The sequence below is a fragment of the Trachemys scripta genome, chromosome 6 (genome assembly GCF_013100865.1).
Source record: "Trachemys scripta elegans isolate TJP31775 chromosome 6, CAS_Tse_1.0, whole genome shotgun sequence".
Lineage (NCBI taxonomy): Eukaryota > Metazoa > Chordata > Testudines > Emydidae > Trachemys > Trachemys scripta.
In genome coordinates, this window is record NC_048303.1 from 124,177,500 (window position 1) to 124,199,524 (window position 22,025).

The 22,025-nt window shown below is 44.7% G+C and overlaps 1 protein-coding gene across 7 annotated transcripts in view; it reads right to left on the reverse strand.

Annotated features, from left to right (window-relative positions):
* Positions 1-992: 992 nt before the first annotated feature.
* The window catches only part of RNF170 (ring finger protein 170), a 55,326-nt gene continuing 34,293 nt past the window's right edge, over positions 993-22,025 (reverse strand). For 6 of the 7 annotated variants that reach the window (XM_034773116.1, XM_034773114.1, XM_034773117.1 and 3 more), the window contains 3 exons: positions 14,632-14,705; positions 10,329-10,433; positions 993-8,387 (listed from right to left, as the gene is read on the reverse strand). In XM_034773116.1, the coding sequence (XP_034629007.1) occupies positions 8,118-8,387; positions 10,329-10,433; positions 14,632-14,705 (449 nt within the window). In that variant the 3' untranslated portion in view covers positions 993-8,117. The remainder of the gene's footprint in view (positions 8,388-10,328; positions 10,434-14,631; positions 14,706-22,025) is intronic. The other variant, XR_004646059.1, reaches the window with a different exon arrangement.

Here is a 22,025-nt window from a genome sequence, read left to right on the forward strand (position 1 = left end):
AAGCTCTGGGAAGAACTGCCTCTTTTTCACTCCCTCGATGTCTGCTCTTGTAAACTATGGGTTAGATTCACACAGGAATCAGGATGCCTGCACCCAAAATATAGATCCTCAAAACCCCAACTGCCACCTAACACTGGAGGTGCTTAAAGCCCCTCGGTGCCTATGTTTCTACTCTTAAAGTTCCTTAGGTGGCTAAACGTTTGCCGGTGGGCATCCACACAGCTTCAACAGGAAAGACAGAGTCCCACCTCAGAACATCACATAGGTTCAAATCCACTGGGCTATCTCCCGCCTCCTGGATGGGTGCTGTAACCAGGGCACCTGACTCTGTCCCAGCCCAGGAGCTCCTGACAGGGTGCAGTCATAGGCCTGGTATCTCTCAGCAGGTGGTTTATGTCCTCCTCAAATCTCAGCATGACTTACAAGTCCAAGTGGAAATGGGCTGCAGTGTGGTACAATCACACCCATGGGGTCTCCTCTGCTTGACTCCCTACAAAAACTATGACAGTACCTTCTTCAACTTGTCTGAGTCACTCAACAGGATTCTCAGTCACCTGCCTGCCTGCTAAGTTTGGGGATTTTCTTCTTTTAAGGTGTGTAGTGCTAACATCTTTTTCCTATTTTACTTTGGGCATTTTTGGGGGGGGGGCGAGAGGGGGGGAATTGACCATCTGTATTGGCTTATTCTGGGAGCTTTGCTTCCTGTGTGACTGAAGGAACTGGCTGGAACATGCAGAAGGCAGTGTTTATACTCAGTGAGGGTGACCTGGTCCACATTTCACCCTATTGCTACTGCCCTCCAACGTTAAAAAACAACAACAAAACCACCCATAAGAGCGAGCTCCAGCTGTCTTGCCCTAAGGAGCTAACACTCAGTAAGAACAACTCTGGAAAACTGTATTTTTAAAGAAAAGTGTCTGTAACCAAGCTTGAGGGGAGAGAACAGAACAGAGTCCAACCCACAAAACCAGTAAAAAAATCAGCAAGGAGTCTCTTGTTTTAACAGTGATTTATTATCAGTAAAAAACAGACAGCTTAGAATTGTTTTTGCTTTAGAGGCTTTATCTAGTGCAGCATGCAGACCCTAGCCACCAACAGCTGTTGGGAGACCTTTGGCAATAATCTTATCCCAACTTCTAGCCCCGTCCCTTGTTACCAATGACATCAATCCCGCAAGTCACAACCAACTCAGTAACAGACAATTCCATACAGTCCTTGTGATAAGGGTCATTGTGAGGCCTGGGGATGCTGCAGGATATTTTATGGGAGCTAGGACATACTGTTTTGGCTGTTCCCTTGTTAATGTTCATGGCTGATTGGAAAGCTATGAAAATCTTTCAGAGCTTGTCATTTTTTCCATTGGCGCTTTGCTGCTGTCGGTCTTTCACATTTTTATCTAGACTACGTGGGCCCAGGACTTTTTGGGAGAAAAATCGCTGTGAATAATGTTAACAGTGCATCCCTTTCTTTGGGGATGAGGGCTCTGTTCATGCTGGTGTCCTTCACAGAAAGACTCCCCTCTACTGATGGGCTACTGGTGGTGGTTCTGGGAAAAAAAACAAACAAACCTGTAATGGTGTCTCTTCAAATTGAGATGCAGACATATATTCCACTAGGGGTGCGTGCCCGGTGCACCGGAATCAGAGACTTGTCTATCATTGCCTGTAGAGGGGCAGTACTTGTGGTTCATGGCGGTGGCCCCTCCCCTGGCTATATGAGGTGGTGGCACCTTGACCCCCTCAGTTCCTTTGCTCTGGAAGCCCCTGAGAGGAGACTGTGATGCTGAGGGAGGGTGGGCTGTGGAATACATGTCTGCATCACATGTCGAGGAACCACAGTTACAGTCAGTAACCGTTTCTTCTTCGAGTAGATGCAGCCGTGTATATTCCACTTCGGTGACTCGCAAGCAGTACCCCAATCCGGAGGTGGGGCTCAGAGTCTATTGCAATAGGGACTGCAGGACCATCTTTCCAAGGCCTGCATCCGCTCTGGAAGAGGCGATAATAGCATAGTGGTCCCTAAACGTAGGTATGGATGACCAAGTGGCAGCCCTGCAAATATCCAGTATGGAAATGTCCCTGAGGAACACTTCCGAAGTCACTTGCACTCTCATGGAGTGAGCCCGTATCCGCTGGGTGTGTATGTGTGTGTGTAACCAAAGCTCTCTCCTACGCAGTCTTGACACGGGGTATTGCCCGTCTAGAGATGGTCTTTGCAGAGACAACTGCCCCTTCATGCAGCCCACATGACCTGAACAGGCGAGGTGAAGCATGCAACGGTTTAGTCCTGTCTAGAAAAAGGCTAGATATCGCCAGACAGCCAGAGTGTGGATGCAGTGTTCTTCCAGGGAAGAGAGCAGGTAAATACACTGCCTGATTTAGATAAACCAGAGACACCCCCTTGAATAAAAACTGTGTGTGTGGTCACAGCGTTACCTCGTCTTTGGAGAACTGAGCGTAAGACAGCTCAGCCATTAGGGCCTGCAACTCGCACATCCTTCTTGCTGAAGTGATGACTATCAAGCACGCTGTTTTCTGAGACAGGAGAGGCAGCAGACAGGACACAAGGGGCTCAAACGGAGGGCCCATCAGAGCTGTCACAACCGAGTTCAGGTCCCACCAGGGAACCGGTTCTCAGACTGGAGGATGTAAGGAGAGATTCCCCTTCAGAAATCTCATCACCGTGGCAGTGGGAAAAATGACCTTCCCTCGAATCAGGGGATGGAACCTGATATCGCTGCCAAATGCGCTCTCAGTGAACTGAGCACAAGGCCTGATTTCTGAAGATGTTGCAGGTAACTCCAAGATGTCCTGGATGGAAGCCTCTGTTGGTTGGGTCCCGTGGGCCATGGACCAGATCGAACCTCTTCCATTTTGCTAAGCAGATCGTCCTAGTGGAGAACTTCTGACTGCTGAGTACGACTTGTTGGACAGCCTCTGAGCACCATTCTTCCTTGCCATTCAGCCATGCAGCAGCCATGCGGTGAGGTGCGGGGAACTGATTGCAGGATGGAAGGTTGGGCTGTGGTTCTGCATGGGCAGGTCGGGATGGAGAGGAAGTGAAATGGGAGGTTGAATTGACAGAGCAAGGAGATCTGAGAACCAGCAGTGTCTCGCAGGAGCAACGAGGATGCACTTGGCTCGATCCACTTTGAGCTTGAGGATGACTCGTGGAATGACCGGAATACAGAAGAGTCAACTGCCAGGTGCAGTGGAAGGTGCTGGAGAGGGATCTCAGGCTAAGGCCCTCTCAAGAGCAGAATAGTTGACATTTCCTGTTCTCCCTCATTGCAAACAGGTTAATTGCAGGGATGCCCCATGTTGCAAAGATGACCCAGAGAACACTCCCCTTCAGGGACCACTTGTGGCTCTGGGAGAAAACTCTGCTGAGCTGGTCCATGAGACGATTTTGCATACCCAGTAAATGGACTGCTACGGGGGTGATGTCGTCTTTGATGCAAAATTAACATAGGTTGATCACCTCCAAGAAGAGTAACCTAGAATGTGCTCCTCCTTGCTTGTTCACAGAGTACACTGTGGTGGTATTGCCGGTGAGTATGTGAAACACTGACTGTCTGGATGCAGTCTTGGAAGGCATGACATGCACTGTGGATGGCCTGAAGTTCCAACTCATTGATATAGAGTGAGGCTTCCTGTTCCAACCACAGGCTCTGCACCCTCAACAAGTCCAGATGTGCCCTCCAACCCAGAAGGGAAGTGTCAGTAACCACTGACTTGGTCCGAGAGGGCTGAGCGAAGGGGATTCCTTGGCACACACTGTGTGGGGACTCCCATTAGCACAAGGCATCTAGGACTGGTGAAGAAAGGTGAACCACCCTGTCCAGAGAATTCAAGGCGGTATGCTGTTCTGAACCACATTAGAAGAGGGAGAAGGCGCAACCTGGCGAAGTGGACCACCTGCGTGCAAGTGGACATGTGGCTCAACAGGCTCAGACACACACGGACTGTCATGGAGGGCTGAGATTGTAGACTGAGGAACATCTGTGGAGCTGCCTCGAAGCCATCGGTCGTCGGGAACGCCCTGGACCTCATGAAATCTAACAGGGCCCCAATGGATTTGATTTTCAAGAGTGGGAGACAAGGTTGACTTTGCAGTATTTAAAATGAGTCGCAGATGGTCGAGCAAACGCAACACTGTGTCCATGTGGTAGAGACCCTCCTCTCCAGAGACACCCTTCAGCAACCAGTTGAGGTACAGGAAAATGTGGATTCCCTTCTTCCTGAAATATGCCAAGACCATCGCCATGCATTTGGTGAAGATCAGTGGGCAGAAGAGAGGCCGAATGGGAGAACCATATACTGAAAGTGGTGTTCTCCTACCACAAAATGCAGAAACTTCCTGTGGCCCAGCAGAACCACCACCTGAAAGTAAGCGCCCTGAAGGTCCAGAGCAGCAAACCAGTCATTCTGAGATAGCGTGGGGAGGATTGCTGATAGAGTGACAATGCGGAATCTCATGTACTTGATGAATTTGTTGAGGCCACAAAGGTCAAGAAAGGGTCTCATCCTGCCCTGGGATTTAGGAATCAGGAAGTACCAGGAGTCAAAGCTGTCGCCTCAGTGTTCTTGTGGAACTTTCTCCACCGCTCCCAACTTCAAGAGAGAGCTGACCAACTTGGTGAGCAGTGTCTTGTGAGACAGGTCCCTGAGGAGGGACGGGGAAAGAGAGGTGTGAACAGGGCATGGAGAAGAACTGGATTGTGTTGCCCGATCTGATAGTAGACCAGCCAACACCCAAAGGGACAGGGAGACAGAGGGAGTGGAGCAAAGACTCCAGCAACTGGCAGTGAGAAGGAACTGAGGGGGTTAAGATTGACACCACCTTATATCGCCAGAGGAGGAGCCACCCCTCTACCGGGACTGCTAGGCAAAAGTCTCTGGTTCCTGTGCACTGGGCATGCACACACCTAAGTGGAACACAGGTCTGCATCTATTCAAAGGAGGAGGATTGTTGAGCATTGCTTTGTAAGTGCAATTTACATTTACTGTGAAGAATTACAGAAGCATCCATACAGGTGCTCAGATACCACAGCGTTGAGTGCATGAAAAATACATATGCTTCTATATACACACATTGCCACACAACAACAGAATCAGCTGAAATAAGGGCAGCGTGATCCAGTCATTCTTTCCATAAATACTGATAATCAGTGGTTTGGTGAAGAATTTTCTCCTTGACAAGGAAGCTATCTATGCAGGGATGCATGGATGCAAAGTAAATGAGCAAATTCAGCATACTGGCTGCATCCTCTGCTCCTGTATAACCGAGCTGAGCACAGCACTCGCCTTCTTAACCATACAGAGCGCTGAAAACTGTCAGTCAAACTACATACTTAAAATGTCCATACTACAAACACATGATGGGTTTAGCATATCATCAACTGGCCTAGTTTTTACAGGTAGGATAGGCAGCCCCAATTCAGCCAAGCACTTACACACACATCCTTAAGTGCTTTGCTGAAGCCTATATTATTTCTATTGGCACCCAAAGGTGAGCTGAGTGCCTCCCACTCAGAAAGATGACAGGATCCTTGGCCCCAGAGAGCTTAAAATTAGGCATGGCCTGGCAAGACGGAAAGGAAGGGGCAGGGGAGGAAACAGAGTAACATCAGTAAGATTATGCACTTACTCAGTGACAGCTTGTGCATGAGCTCACATACTAAAGGGAGTGTTTATGAACAGACTCCTTAGTTGGCTAATTTTGCATAGGCATCATGGCAGAAGTGGGTCTAAGGAGGGCTTTGAATGAGGAGATTCAGGGAGTGTCTTGTGGATCAGAGGAGGGAGGGCATTCCAGCTGTAAAGAGTGGCACGGGTAAAAATGTGAAGACATCTGTGGGAGAAACAAAGAAATGGGATAGCAAGGTTAGGAAAGGATTCCCCTTACCCAAATGACTAATCTGTACAGTTCTCTTGGGAAATAAAGAGGAAGTTATTTGTGACCACAGGACTCATGATGGCCAAGCCCCAAACGATGTACGAGGATAACTTTATCAGTCCTACAATCATCTTTTCAATATTGCCACCAGCTAAAAGGAGCAGGTGGGACCTCTTGGAGAGCTTTGCCAACAGCAACAATGTGCAGATCTGTGCCCCTGACTCTCCATAATATCTTGCTTTGTCATCTTAAATGTGCATATAACAGGCAGGATTTAAGTTCCTTGAATATCAAGCAAGATTCACATACTGTAGTATCGGCATGTTGACATTTAACTGAGGTAGCCAGCAAGTTGTCATCGTATATTAGTGATGACAAAATGAAGGGAAAAGATGAGGTGCTAAAAAACACTAAAGGCAGCCAAAGCCAGTAGCATACACTTATTACCATGTCTTTTTCTTTTTTAATTTTTTTGTTTTTATCACCTCCATTTTCTCTTTTCACCCATCTCAAATAAAAAATATGTCCGAAGAAAGGTTCAACAATCCAGTTAAATCATAACATGACTTTGGATATTCAAGGGCAAATTTAAGAAAACAACAACCACCACCCCATCTTATATTTATAAAGGCAAAACCAGTGATGTGCACTTTAAGCACTGATACAACACCACAAAACTGACAGACTCTGCAAAACCCATTAACCAAAAGCATTCAATGAAAAAATCCCATCCTCTTCCTACACATGTATAAGCACTCAAAACTGTATGCACATATATTTGCATGATCAGAAAATGGAGACTATATTAATGGAGGCCATTTCAAAATATGTCCCACCCACATTATGTAAACATACGAAGGATCGCTTATTCTATTAATTTTATTTTCAAGTATTCAGAAAGTTAGAATGTTTGCTATTTTGCTTCAAAAATATTTCTTTCCTCCAGTTAGACAGTACTGAATTCCCACAGAATGGCTTGAGGATTTTGAGTTTTCTAGCAGCACTGATTTCATAAAATGAAAATATTTTCAAATCATTCACCTTGTAGCTTGTGATATCTGGTGTTAAAAATAGCCACAAATTCCAAACATTTGGGGTAAAAAAAAAAAATCTTACCGATTTTTAATTTTCTAGCAGATTTCTATGGCCCCATGATACTGTTTTGTTTTGTTTTAAACTTATTGGTACAAACCTGTGAGAAAGAATAGTTACTGGTTTTATCTAAATACTTTAATTACCATCCATAGTCAGGTAAAATGTTAAGTGTAAAAATTATCCAGTTATGACATACACTTTGGATTCCCACTTTTAAACAAATTGCTACTAAAAACCTAAGGTTTTTTTTGCAGTGGTAAATTACTTTGATGTAGCTGCCCTGATGCAAACCCCCCATTTAAATGTGTTGCACGGGTATATAAAGTAGGGCTTACAACAGTGCAACTTACCCGACATTCAAATACTGCTAATGTACACAAAACCTATGTAAAAAAATATTACTCAGTGCCGGTCACCAAAGTGTTGACTATTCCTGGTTTCTTCATCTTGACCCTAATAGAAAGCCTTTTTTCCCCAAAACTGAAAAGTAAAATCATTGGAAATACATATCATTATACATAGTGCAGTTAAAGCAATACTGAAGTGTTTTTTCCTCTATTTGTGCAATATGAATTGTGTCCAGCAGTCAAATTCATTATGTCAACTGTAATGCTGTCTTTGGGGGTTTCTTCTTGCATAGACGGATATGAAAAACGATTGTTATTTAAAAATACTTTGACCCACCACAGTGAGAATTAAGCAATTTGATAAACTAAATATTGAAGTGTCTTAATGCGTCAAGCTAATCTGAATTCTTTTTTGTTTGAAGTCCTGACATCACTTAAATAGAACTTCCCTTTCACAAACTACACACGAAGAGGTGTTTTATAACTAGCATTATCTTGCATTACATACAATTGCTCATTGGGTGTAAGCAGATGTAGGTAATTTATTACATCATAAATCTAACCTCTTCAATATTTAAGCGTATGTAACACACAAATTAAAGATTCCAGTTAAGCATCACCACATTTTAACCCCTCACATTTGCATAAAATAATTGACTACAAGCTATTTAATTGCAAAAACTGAAAGTTTATATAGGTGCTTTACTACGTCATACTGTGTCATGGGTCCCTTTGTTCAGCTTTCCACACAAACATCTGTGTCATGATTGTTTCCACTCATCTATTCAGTCTCTGCGTTATCACTTCTCGGTACATGATAGAGATGTATATTAGCAACAGAAAGATGACAAAGAAATCATCTAAAAATCCCAGAATTCCGAAGAGGGCTTCAGGAAGAAAATCCAGAGGTGAAGCCAGATAGAGCAGAGCTCCTAGCAGGCAGAGGAATATTCTGATACGGAACATCCAGAAAAGGCCCCCTACAGTAAACATCTCCCTGAAAGCATGCCGCAGTAAAGTGGGTAAATCCATAATTCTTTCCATAATCTACGAACAAACAAAACAGAAATAATTAATCTTTTGCAACATCATACAAAATGCCAACATAAATACTTCCTAAATGGGATTTCTTTTCTTTTTCTTTTTTTTTTTTTAAAAGCACAACATTGATACTATCACATTCACCAGTTTTAGAATCCATTAGGTCACAAGACAAAGTTTATAGACCTGGTACTTGAAACCACAGTATAACGAATTCATGAAAGATTTTAACTGCCAAGACACCTATTGGGTAAGAAACACAGCAAAACTAGCATCAAAGAGGTTCTTAATTGACACAGAAGACAACTTATGATTCACCAAGTAGCAAACAGTGGAGCAACTATTCTGGATCCATTTCTTACAGATAAGTAGTAACTGACTGAGGAAATAACAATAGTAGAGAAGTTTGGACTCAATGCTCACAAGTTAGATTAGTTCCGTACAATAAAGAAAGGGACTTGAACTCATTATAACAAGGAGAAGGTTCACAGAATGCAGCGGTCTATATTTAAGAAAAGGTAAATCAACAAAAACAGATTTCAGGAAAGCAAAATATTAATCGAGTGAGTAGGGTGCAGTGGGAGAAAGTACGGAAAATCGAAGAATATGGAAGAAAGCTGGGAATTCCTATGAGACACCATCATCAAGTTGCAACAGATGACATTTCCTCTGACAAAGAATAATGCAATATCCCAGCTGTGGCTAAATGTGGCTTTTCAAGGGACTGTTCAAGCTTTACGATTACAAAACAAAATAAACCCAGCCATGGCTCCTCCTTTATTTTTTATTCTGTGGCTTCATCCACACTAATTAGCCATGGTTCAGTGGGAGCCATTTTTGAATGTTAGCACTGTTTCAATAATGGCTCCTTTCCCAAAACAGACAGTGCCACAGAACAGAAGACTAAACGGAGACATGGACTGAGCTTAAAAAAATACTTTAGAGAGTAAGGGTAGTCTTGTGATTAAGGCAATGGCCTGTGTTCAACATCCACAGGCAGGATGTCTAGGTTCAACTCCTGGGTCCGCCACGGACTTCCTGTGTGACCTTGGGCAAGTCGCTGAGGGCCCAACCCAAAGCCCACTGAAGTTAATGGGAGTCTCTTAATTTCAATGGCCTTTGGACCAGGCTTTCAGTCTCTGTACCTGTAAAATGGGGATAATACTTCCTTTCTCTCATATTGTCAGGGTCATCTATTTAGATTGTAAACTCTTTGGGGTAGGGTCCCTAGTAAGAAAAAAATGAGATATGTGCAGGAAGGACCCCACTGAAATCATTGGGATCTGCCTGGACACATCTCATTTGTAGGATCAGGATCTGCGTTTACAAACTGTGCCTAGCAAATGTGACAACAGTAGCTTGCAAGGTGTACATTCTAAAGTTCTTACAACTGGAATTATGACATTCAGTTATAGAAATAACACTCTCAGAGAGAAAAGTTTAGAGAACAAAATAGAGAAGGCAAACAAAAATCATTAGGAAATCGAGGGAGCAAAGAACTCAGAATACATTTACAAAAGAAAGGGAGCTATATCAACACAGAAAAAAGCAACGCTAAATTCTCCTGATCAGTTCTGGGAGCAAAAAGGGAAATATTTTTCTTTACAAGCCACATATTTCTTTACTTGTTAATTATGAATAATTTAGGCCCTGAATCAGGAAAGCGTTTAAGTACAGGTTTAACCACCCTTCCTGAATAAAGGATGCTCTTCTGAATCAGGGCTTTAATCAGTCATTACAACAGAAATGCAAGGTTAAAGGAGTAGTTAAAAATAAATGTTTTTACGCTTAAGCTGCAGGGACTTGTATTTACTAAACAAAACCTGTGCAGTTCCCGTCAATTATGAACAGAAAATAAACATCTACAAGAAAAATCACACGTTATAAAACAGGGTTAGTCTTTCGCTAGTTTATTGATCCTCCCCCCCGCCCCCAAATCTTACTTACAGATCTGGGCTGTCCTGAGAATCTCCGGTTGTAATCGTTAACATCTTGAAGCACTTGTGCTGCATCCTGCTGATCTTCACCAAAGAGCGGTAAAAACAATGTTACCTGTGCACAACAGCAAGAAGTCCCTTCATGCCTGACAGTTCTTACGCATATGAAATTGTAAATTCATAAATGAAACAATAGTAATTCAGTGCTAAAACCTCATTCTTTAAGTACAATTCATTACTGTAGACCAAACTTGGTACAACTTTAGATATATGTGGCCTTGTTTCTAAATATTAACCTAAAAACAACGAGGGTTTAATACTTGCACTGTATTTACTTAGATACAGCTCCCAAGTCTTAAAGAATTAACATTTTAAGATATTATAAAAAGGATATATACAAAGCTATTTTCAAGAATATTCACTAAGGACAAAGTACAAGAATCCAGTCTTTGAAGTAGATCAAGGGTAAAGTTTTCAAAATTGCATAAGTGACTTAGGAACTCAAGTCCCATTTTCAGAGGTGAAACTCAATTTACCTTAGGGCCAGTGCCAGTCCTCAAATCCTCCCAGTGGGCCAATAATATCACTCATGCCACCCAGAACCCAGCCCCCAAAACTCTGCCCTTCCAAAACTCCACCCCGCACCTGCCTAAGGCTCTGGGAGGGAGTTTGGGTGGGGGAGGAGGTCTGGTTTGAGAACTGGTTAAAAGACAGGGAACAAAGGGTAGGAATAAATGGTAAATTTTCAGAATGGAGGGGGTAACTAGTGGTGTTCACCAAGGGTCAGTCCTAGGACCAATCCTATTCAACTTACTCATAAATGATCTGGAGAAAGGGGTAAACAGTGAGGTGGCAAAGTTTGCAGATGATACTAAACTGCTCAAGATAGTTAAGACCAAAGCAGACTGAAGAACTTCAAAAAGATCTCACAAAACTAAGTGACTGGGCAACAAAATGGCAAATGAAATTTAATGTGGATAAATGTAAAGTAATATACATTGGAAAAAATAACCCCAACTATATATACACAATATGATGGGGGCTAATTTAGCTACAACTAATCAGGAAAAAGATCTTGGAGTCATTGTGGATAGTTCTCTGAAGACACAAATGCATTTTGCAGCGGCAGTCAAAAAAGCAAACAGGTTGTTAGGAAAACAATAAGGAGTCCAGTGGCACCTTAAAGACTAACAGATTTATTTGGGCATAAGCTTTCGTGGGTAAAAAGCCCACTTCTTCAGATGCATGGAGTGAAAATTACAGATGCAGGCATTATATACTGACACATGGAGAGCAGGGAGTTACCTCACAAGTGGAGAACCAGGGTTTACAGGGCCAATTCAATCAGGGTGGATGTAGTCCACTCCCAATAATAGATGAGGAGGTGTCAATTCCAGGAGAGGCAAAGCTGCTTTTGTAATGAGCCAGCCACTCCCAGTCCCTATTCAAGCCCAGATTAATGGTGTTAAATTTGCAAATGAATTTTAGTTCTGCTGTTTCTCTTTGAAGTCTGTTTCTGAAGGTTTTTAGTTCAAGTATGGCTACTTTTAAATCTGTTATAGAATGTCCAGGAAGATTGAAGTGCTCTCCTACTGGCTTTTGTACGTTGCCATTCCTGATGTCCGATCTGTGTCCATTTATTCTTTTTTGTAGGGACAGTCCGGTTTGGCCAATGTACACGGCAGAGGGGCACTGCTGGCACATGATGGCATATATCATATTAGTAGACGTGCAGGTGAATGAGCCCTTGATTGTGTGGATGATGTGGTTGAGTCCCTCTGGGGTACCTGGCATTGGCCACTGTCGGTAAGATAGGATACTGGGCTGAATGAACCTTTGGTCTGACCCAGTATGGCCATTCTTATGTTCTTATGGGGTAGGGGATGGGGGTGCAGGCTCTGGGAGGGAGTTTGGGGGTTGGAGGAGGTATGTGGGGAAGGGGTGGGGGTGCAGGCTCTGGGAGGGAGTTTGGGGATGGGAAGGGGTATGGGGGAAGGGGGTGCAGGCTCTGGGAGGGAGTTTGGGGGTGGGAGGGAGTGTGGGGGAAGGGGGTGCGCAGGCTCTGGGAGGAAGTTTGGAGGTAGGAGGGGGGCTGTAGGCTCTGGGAGGGGGTCGGGGGTGTGTGCGGCGCTTACCTGGGGCTCCAAGGCTGGACGGGACAGGGGGCCTCCATGTGCTGCTCTGCTGCACTGCCGGGTCCCCAGGCCATTTTAAATCGCTTGGGGTGGGGGGGGGGAGCACCGGGAGGTGGCAGGTGGGGCCACGGGAGAGACCCAGCCCCAAAACTGCTGGAGCCCCACGGGCCACATTGGGGAGGTTTGCCGACCACAAATGGCCCGCAGGCTGTGAGTTTCAGACCCCTGCTTAAGATGAAATAGCTCGTCACTTTCCATGGCTAGATATGGGTGCTTTAGTCCATTGGAAAGAGGAGTGTACAAGATAATACTGGCCCTTTGAGCTATAAAAGAGGATGCCTGGGGAAGAAAGATCTGGTGAGAGAGCTCTCTGCAGCCCTCCCTGGAACAAGGGAGGAATTATCAGGGAGCCAAGTAGAGGGGTTAGCCAGTGCCAGGAGGCTGAAAGGGTGGAGACCTGGGAAGACTGGCCGTCTGACCTTCCTGAGATGAAGGGCCACAGCCAGGAGACTGATTATGGTTCTGGGAGAAGGCTGAAGGCAGAAGAGCAGCAAGAGGGGTTAGCTGGCTGGTGACCCCAAGTCAGAGCCAGGGCTAGAGGGGCCTGAAGGCCAGGGAACAGCAGAAGGAGTTGCCTCTAAGCCAGAAAGCCATAGCCAAGGGCCAGAGAGGGCTGATGGCAGGAGAGCACCAGAGGAGCTTATCTACTTTCATCTCCAGGGGCGGAGAGCTGGACCCACAGGAAGTGTGAGATGGCCAGCAGGAGTGAGGGATGCTCTCCTGGTAAAAACCATCTCTCAGCAGTCAGGCTGTGAGGGTTCCCACTGGGAAGGGCAGGGCTGGAGTGGCTGTCCAGAGACAAAACAGGACAGTGTCCGGATATGGCTGAAGGTGCCGTGGTGTTGTACATGGGGCATCATGAGATGAGATGTCGGGTGATCGTAATGATTATTTGCACTGAGAATAATGAATGGATTTTATTTTGCACATGGTTTAATAATAAATCAATCCCAAGGAGGGGTGTTATTGGGAGAGAAGAGCCTGAGAAGTGAAGTTATTTGGTTATCTGAGAGGGGAAACTGAGGCAGGGCACACATGTCAGGGCTTGCATGGGGGGCGGGCACTCTAGGTGGGGCTGCTCTATGATAAGGAGATTCCCAGGTTTTCTGATGTAACGTAATACTTGCTACTAGCCCTGGAAGGGCTCACGATACTGTATCTTAAAACAGTCAAATGGGAAATCATTTTTAGGGCACTGTTAGAGGTTTTTTAAAACAAATCTGTTAAAATCTTCCAGTCCTGGCTGGCCTCGTACTCAGGAAACTTGGGGATTCAATTCCTGCCCTGCCACAGACCTCCTATGTGACCTTCAGCAAGCCTGTCTGTGCTTTAGCTCCCCACATGTGAAGTGAGGATCTCATCACTTCCCAAACACGGGGTGAGGATAAATATCTGAGTATTTGGGAAGCACTGAAACACTAATAAGGTAAGTAATTGGACTCATGGTAATGGAGGCATTTTGGCTTTACAGATGAAGGAATACAACAAATACTCAAAATAATACTTTAAAACTTCTCTAAAATATTTCTGACAATTTTTGTGAAAAGTATGCACCCTAAACAGAATACATAGTGAAATGCTGTAAAGATTTTACTGGCACTGGTTTGGGATGACCCATACAACTCACTCGTAGCTCGTGAGTAGTGCAGCCATCTCAAACTCAGGATGTTAAAAAATACCACAGCATCATGTCTATAATAATGAAAGGCCCTGAACTTTTAAACACTTTATATGCCTAACATTAAGTATGCAATATAACCCTAACCATTTAAAATCATACTTTCACTTCCCCCCACCTTACTGCTATCCTGTCTGTCTCTCCTCCGTTCCCCTTATAGCTAGTCTGTCTCTTTCTTCCTCTTCCTCCTGGTCTCCCTCTCACTTCCCCACTAAGACTCTTGTCCCACTCACATTCTCCCTCCACACTCCCCACCACCAGTTCTTCTGTCCCTCACTTGCCTGCCTATATCCCTCCCCTTCCCTTTATAGAGGCTTACCATTCATACTTTCCCTCTCTGCCATCCCTTACTTATTTTTAGAGGTAAGCATGAGAGTGCGTGTTTCCAGGCCTATATTTGGAATCAGAACTATTGGGTCTTTGATGATACAAAGTGTTACCGTTTGTCTGCAGATTGGGCAACGGATGGCACCCAGCCACGAGCCATACCTCCAGTATGCAATAATGCAGGCACCTAATGGAGGTAAATATCAAAAGCTGTAATGATTTAAATTTTAGGTTGTTAGACGTTTTTGATTTAAAACAATTATTTCAGCAAGAAAAACAGTAATATTATATTAAAATATTAGGCTCAAGTACTTTAGGCATAACTGGCTGTTTTTATAGAATATTAACTTCAGATATTAAAACCAAATTTATCCAAATTCCAAATTAAATTCGGATCCAATTCAATTGCAACATTAACTTCGATAGCAGGGTGGACAAACAAATAAAAAAAAATGAGTTTATATTTTAAAAATAAACCTGTTTAAAATTAAATTTGAAATTGACAACTCCAAACTTTTAAAAATCATTTAAAATAAACATAAAAATAATATTAAGCAGTACATGTTTGCTGCCACTTTTTGAAGAAAGTAAAACCACAGAACTGTGGAAGTCACGGCTAAGCCGGGTGGGCGAACTGCCGGCCCACCAGCCCTTGAGCTCCGCTCCAGTGCTCCAGCCGGGGAGCAGGGCCAGGGACCAGAAGCTCCCAGAAGCCATGGCAGTGCTTTAACGCGGCTGTGTAGTCGCGCTGCTCCCGGCACTGTAAAAAAAACACCTCCACGAGGGGAGTAGCTCCCAGTGCTGGTGTACTGTCTACACTGCCACTTTACAGCGCTGAAACTTGCATCGCTCAGGGTGGTGTTTTTTCACACCCCTGAGTGAGAAAGTTTCACCGCTGTAAAGTGGCAGTGTAGACAAGGCGTTAGTGCAAAGGCTATGGTTAACTGAAAATCAACATGTTTTAATATCGGGGGGAGCCGTGTTAGTCTGTATCCACAAAAACAACAAGGAGTCCGGTGGCACCTTAAAGACTAACAGATTTATTTGGGCATAAGCTTTCATGGGTAAAAAACCCGCTTCTTCAGATGCATGGAGTGAAAATTACAGATGCAGGCATTGTTATACTAACACATGAAGAGACGGGAGTTACCTCACAAGTTTTAATAGCTAACAACTAATAAAAATCAACTTTTCTTTAGGAAAATAACTAAAAAGTACAAATGCAGAACACAATTAGTATAGATTATTTAAATAAAGGTTTTCAGCTTACTGGTTCGAATTCTGATTAAACTGGGTGATTTAAATTGCATTGACTTAAATCAATCCATCCCATACATATTAATTGAGAAGTCAAAAAGCTTCTGCATCATTGTAATTGGAAAATGATTAGTTTTAAAAGCCTTTACCAAGGTAAAGTTTAGCTGGGAAAACTACAAGAAATAAAATTTCAGTTTGTAAAAACACCCTAATGTTTCAAGCTCTGAAATTGCATAAGTTTTCAGATATCTGAAAAAATTTGAATCCTTTTAATCTTTTCCAAGTCTGCTCCAACTAACTTTTCTCAATGAACAGATAATGTATAAGTTACGATAGCCACGTGGATACTAGATGAAGTCAGATAAAGAATCCCTGTTTGAGAATCTCAAATGTTGGGAATCTGAAGGAGGGGAAATCAAAATGATAAACATAATGTAACAAAATAAAATTACATACTTTTACCCTTACAGATTCCTCAAGTAAGCCAAGGATGTGAACGTTGCAAGTTTTAGCACAGTTCTTCAAGATTTTTCAGTGTAAACATGTCCTTGATGAGGACACCAACCAGAGTTTTGCTTTTTTTTTAACAAGTGTTTACAAAACTGCCACCTCAGCTCCTCCAATTTTATTTTAAAAAATATTTTCAGTTAATTCTGTTTTTCCCAAGTTTAGAAACTTTAAGGATACAGAGTCAAATATATTTGCAGATGAGTGGAAATTTTGATTTCACAGAAAAAAATACTTTAGAATGTAATTTTAGACACTGATTGTCGTCGTTTTTGCTGATACAGACTAACACGGCTACTGCTCTGAAACCTATTACCAGACACTTTCTCAAGAAGTTATACATAAAGTTATTGGTTTTTAATAGTGTTATTCTACAAAAAAAAAAAAAAAAGTCTCTCTCTTCAGCTCAAGTTAAGGATACTTTAGAAATGGCTACTCAACCTATATAGTAACTGTGGTTCTTCGAGGCGTGTCCCCCTATGGTGGTCCACTGGAGGTGCACTAGCGCCCCCTGTGCCTTTGATCAGAGATTTCTCATAGCAGTGTCTGTTTGGCCTGCACATGTGTGCTACTCAGCCCCGTGCCATTGTTATATAGCACTGGGTGGGTGAACTGCCCTCAGTTCCTTCTCTACCACCAAGCTCCACAGCAGAGAACTCTAAAGTAGAGGGGAAGGAGGGCTGGTACTGGAGCACTTGTAGGGATACAAATCTTGAAGAACCTCAGTTACTGCACACTGAGAATAATCATTTTTTCTTCTTCCAATAGTGTCCTTACGGGTGCTCCACTCTAGGTGACTACCAAGCAGTTCCCTCTAAGGCAGTATTGGGCGGGGGGCTTCAGAGTCAAATTTAGCACAGAAGAAAGTATAGCTGAGCCAAACAGTATTAGAAGCAGAGTTGTAAGTTACTGTGTAGTGTTCGGCAAATATACGTATAGACACCCAAGTAGCAGCATTACATATTTCAATAATGGACACGTTTTTGAGGAATGCTGCAGAGATGGAAATGGACCTTGAGTGAGTACCTATGTTCAAAGTGTTCCTTAGAGGTTTTTAAGGTCAGGCTTGACAAAGCCTTGGCTGGGATGATTTAGTTGGGAATTGGTCCTGCTTTGAACAGGGGTTTGGACTAGATGACCTCCTGAGGTCCCTTCCAACCCTGATATTATGATTCTATGATTACAAGATTTGTAGCAAGAATTACTGCAGCCAGATAGCTACTTAGAAAGTCTTTGACTACAAACTGCAGACTGTTTTGATCTATCTGCAAGTGAGACAAACAATTTGAGGGTCTTTCTGAAGGATTTAGTCCTAACCAGACAGAAGGCCTGACATCAAGGGTGTGCAACAATGCTTCTTGATTATCTAGGTGAGATTCAGGGTGGAAAACTGGCAGGTGAATGGATTGGTTAATATGGAACTTGGAAGAAACTTTAGGTAAAAATTTTGGATGAAGTCACAGCATGACCTTGTCCTTAAAAAATACTGTGAAGGGGGGGATGCCATAAGGACCCCTATTTCCCAAACCCGTTGCGCTGAGGTGATGGCTTTCAGGAATACTGCTTTCCTTGATAAATGGAGCTGTGAGCAGGTAGCCATCAGTTCTAACAGTGGTCTTGCGAGGCATTTAAGAACCAGGTGGAGGTCCCAAACAGGAGTAGGGTGTTTGACTGGCAGATAGAGATTTCCTAGTCCCCGGATGAACCTCGCTGTCATGGGATGGGGAAAAATGGAATAACCCTGTACTGGAGAGTGGAAAGCCATGATGGCCATCAGATGGGCTCTAATGGAGCTCAGCGATAGTCCCAAACTTTTTAGTGTTAGGATGTAGTCCAATAAATCTGGCAGCGATGAGGTCATTGGTGGAATATGTCTATGGTCACACCAAGAAAGAAATCTTGTTCATTTTTGAAAGTATGTGTAGCAGGTAGACTGTTTTCTGCTGTGTTATAGAATTCTTTTTACTTCCTCTGAGCAGGTTGTCGCTAGTCCCATGAACCATCGGCCAACCACGCTTTGAGATGAAGAACTGCAAGATTGGGGTAAAGGATCATCCTGCCTTCCTGGGACAGGAGATGAGGAACAGCATGGAGAGTGATCGGAGATCAAATGGCCAGCTGTATCAGGCAAGGAAAACGTGTTCGTCTGGGACAGGTCGGACCTATTAAGGTGACTCTGGTTTTGTCTTTTTTTTTTTTTTTAACTTTGAGGAGAACTAGCGGAATTGGTGAGAATGCGTACAAGAGATTCAACAATCAATGAAGGTGAAAAATACCTCCAGAGATCTGTGACCCAGTTTGCCTCTTGAGCAAAACTGAGCACAAAACTGTGGCGAAAAAAATTTATCTGAGAGGTGCCCCACTGACAGAATATGTGATATAATATGCTGTAGCCTATTTCCCACTTGTTGTCTTGGAAGAAGTGTCTGCTGAATACATCCGGGCTCACATGCTGAATCCTTGGTCTGCGATGAAGACCTGGTTGTGTATGCACCAATTCCAAAGCTTGACAGCCTTGATGCAGTGGGATCTTGTGCCTCCTTGACGATATAAAATATGCGTGATATGTAGTCCAAACAAATCCTGCATCCTTGCGGTGATTATGTGATTGCCTGATTAGTGGCAAAACCTGGAGACAGGAGTATCTAACCACTCTGAGTTCCAGGATGTTGACGTGTTGACTTGCGACGTCTACTTGGCCTGGATCTAGATGTGCTCCCCACCACAGCAAAGAGGTGTCCGTCTTTATGACAACTGCTAAGGGAGAATGTGCAAATTGGACTTCTGCACACATGTTGTGATGGTCTTTCCACCAAAGTTGAGGGATTGTTTTATGGAGGTGGGCATGGAAAGATGCAGGTTTAAACTGTGTCAGTTTGGTGAATAAACAGTCCTCAGCCACCCGATGGCAATGCATTCGGAATTTTGCATGGTCTCTGACAAAGATACAGTAACTCCTCACTTAACGTTGTAGTTATGTTTCTTAAAAATGCGACTTTAAGTGAAACGATGTTAGGTGAGTCCAATTTCCCCATAAGAATGAATGTAAATGGGGCAGTTAGGTTCCAGGGAATTTTTTTTTTGCCATTCAGTATAGTACTATAGTTGGGAGGTGTCCCCGCCTTACCCCACACAGGCACAGCCCACTGGCACTGCAGACAATGAGGCAGGCAAGGAGGCTGAAGGTGCTGTAGGCTAGGAGAAGCACGTTGCGCAGCAGCAGCTTCCCCTACTGTGGAAGCACCAGGGACGGGGGGCTCAACCCTCGGCCCGCCCACGCCACCTCTTCGCCCAAGCCCCCACCCTTAACCGCCTCTTCTTCCCCCCCATCTCCCCCTTTACTCCGCACACCACATCCTCGCTCCTCCCCCCTCCCTCCCTTGCCTCCTGCCCACGGCAATCAGCTGGCTTGCAGCATTCAGGAGAAAGGGGGGAGGAGCGAGGACACGGGGCGCAGGCTCCCCCTCTCTCCCCTGCCTCCTGAACGCCACAAGCCAGCTGATTGCTGCGGGCAGGAGGCGGGGGGAGGAGGAGGAGGGCGCTGATCCGCGGGGTCTGCCGGTGGGCGGGAGGCGCTGCGGGGGGACGGGGACGCGTAGGGGAGTTGATGGGGGGCTGCCGGCTGTGGACAAAGCTGGCAGCCAAACGACGTTATAGCGAAGCATTGCACAACTTTAAACGGAGCATATTCTGTAACTGAGCAGGGACGTAAGTTCGAAACAACGTTAAGCGAGAGGACATTAAGTGGGGAGTTACTGTACTGGCTGCCATGTGCCCTAACAACTGAAAACAGTTCCTGTCGGGGGCTTGATCAGTATGGGGGCTTAGTTGAACTGTACTGGCTTTTTTGGAAAGGGCCACAAACCTATCCAGAGGAATGCAGGCTCTTGCTGCTACTGAATCAAGATAAGCTCCTATGAATTCTCAGGTTTCAGAGTAGCAGCCGTGTTAGTCTGTATCCGCAAAAAGAACAGGAGTACTTGTGGCACCTTAGAGACTAACAAATTTGTTAGTCTCTAAGGTGCCACAAGTACTCCTGTTCTTTTTATGAATTCTCAGTTTTGCACAGTGGTCAAAATGGATTTTTGAACATTCAATTGCAGGCCCAACTTGAAGAGATCTATAACCTCAGAAGTTGGGGCAGATGACAGGCTGAAAAGGAGCACCTGATACAGAAGGGCTTTGTTGACAGGCAAAGCTATGTGGGCAGATGAGGACGAACGAAGGAGAACAAGCAGCGTATGATGAGGTTCTTTAACTTCCTCGAGTTAATTGCAAGGAGTCAGCAATTCTCTTGACCAGATCCTGGAACTGCTTAAAATTATCCGCCAAGGAAGGAGGACGACGAATGAGCGCTTCATCTGGACATGAAGAGGAGAAATTGGCCATAGGAGAGACTTCATCATCGGCTCTAGCTTCCTGCTCCTCAAAGGCTTCTTCTTGAGGATCAGGTCTCCTAGAGGGAGCAGGCGATGCAGGTTGCCTCTCTGCAACGGGTGGTGCTTGATGTCTTGGAATATTGTTGACGATAGGCTGCCCAAGGGTCCCAATGTGGCCAAGGAGGTGGTGCATAAGGCATAGAAGGCACCCAGGGGTGCTCATACCAGAAAGATGGTGCTTGCAATCTTGTGCCACAAGTGGTTATAGGCTCAGAGACCTCTGGAAAGGGGCCTCTACAAAAGCGAGGAGAGAGCCCTGAACTGATATTTGGGACACCAAGGCAAGGTCTTCATCAGAATCCTCATCCTCAAACCCACTCTGGAATGGTGGAGTGCCTGAAGAAATCTGAGGTGAAACGGACAGTATCGGGCGAACGTCAGACAATCTCGATGTCCTCGGCACCGAAAGAACATAGGAGCCAAGCAACAGAGAATCAGGCATCTCAGATGCAGCCAGGTTTTGGGGAAAATGGAAGTCCTGCAGCACCAAGCATGCTGTCGGTACCAAGCCTGTAATCTGCACTGAGGTGATGGTGGCAGAGGCCGCTGACAGTACCATGGGTCTCAGGCACTCCGAGAGAAGTGTGGTTGGAGCCCGAATGGGCTTCTTCGGTTCCGAGGAAGCAAAGGAAGAGCTCTTCTTGCCACCTCGGTATGCTAATGGTACCAATGATTTCTCCGGGCCCAAGGCTTTTCTGTCTTTTGGTTTAGTGGTGCCCTGAGGAACCAGAAACCTCGTGGGTACGTGACTGGAGAGCAGATGGTGGTGAAGTGGCTGAAGACAACAACGACCTCAGCTTTTTACCTGGTGAGCCTCAGCCATGGTCCTTGGAGGACTTATGAGATGGGTCTTGCGTCTTCCTCTTAGATGCCCTGGAGGAGTGTGGCTCAGACAGAGAGGAGGCAATAGAATTGCTGGGAGACTGGCGGACTGGGGGTCCCCTGGGCCTGGGTCAGAAGTTGGGCATAGAGAGCTCTCCGTCATGAGGAGACGAAGTTTTCTCTCTTTGTTTTTTCTGGCTCTGAATTTCTGTGCCAGACAGAACCTCCACTTCTGGGTGATGAGTAATTCCACTAGGCAACAGATGCAGCAGTCGTGCCCGTTGCTTACTGGGATTGCCTCCCGGCACAACAGACCATGTCTGAAAGCGGGAGAACCAGGCATAAGCTCCCAGTGCACAAGAACTACCTTATCTACTAACCAATATCTATCTAAATATATATAAGAATATATTTTTTTGATTAGGAAGCTAAAGCTACTACTACTTACTAACTAATTACACTATCGCTAAGAACTACTACAA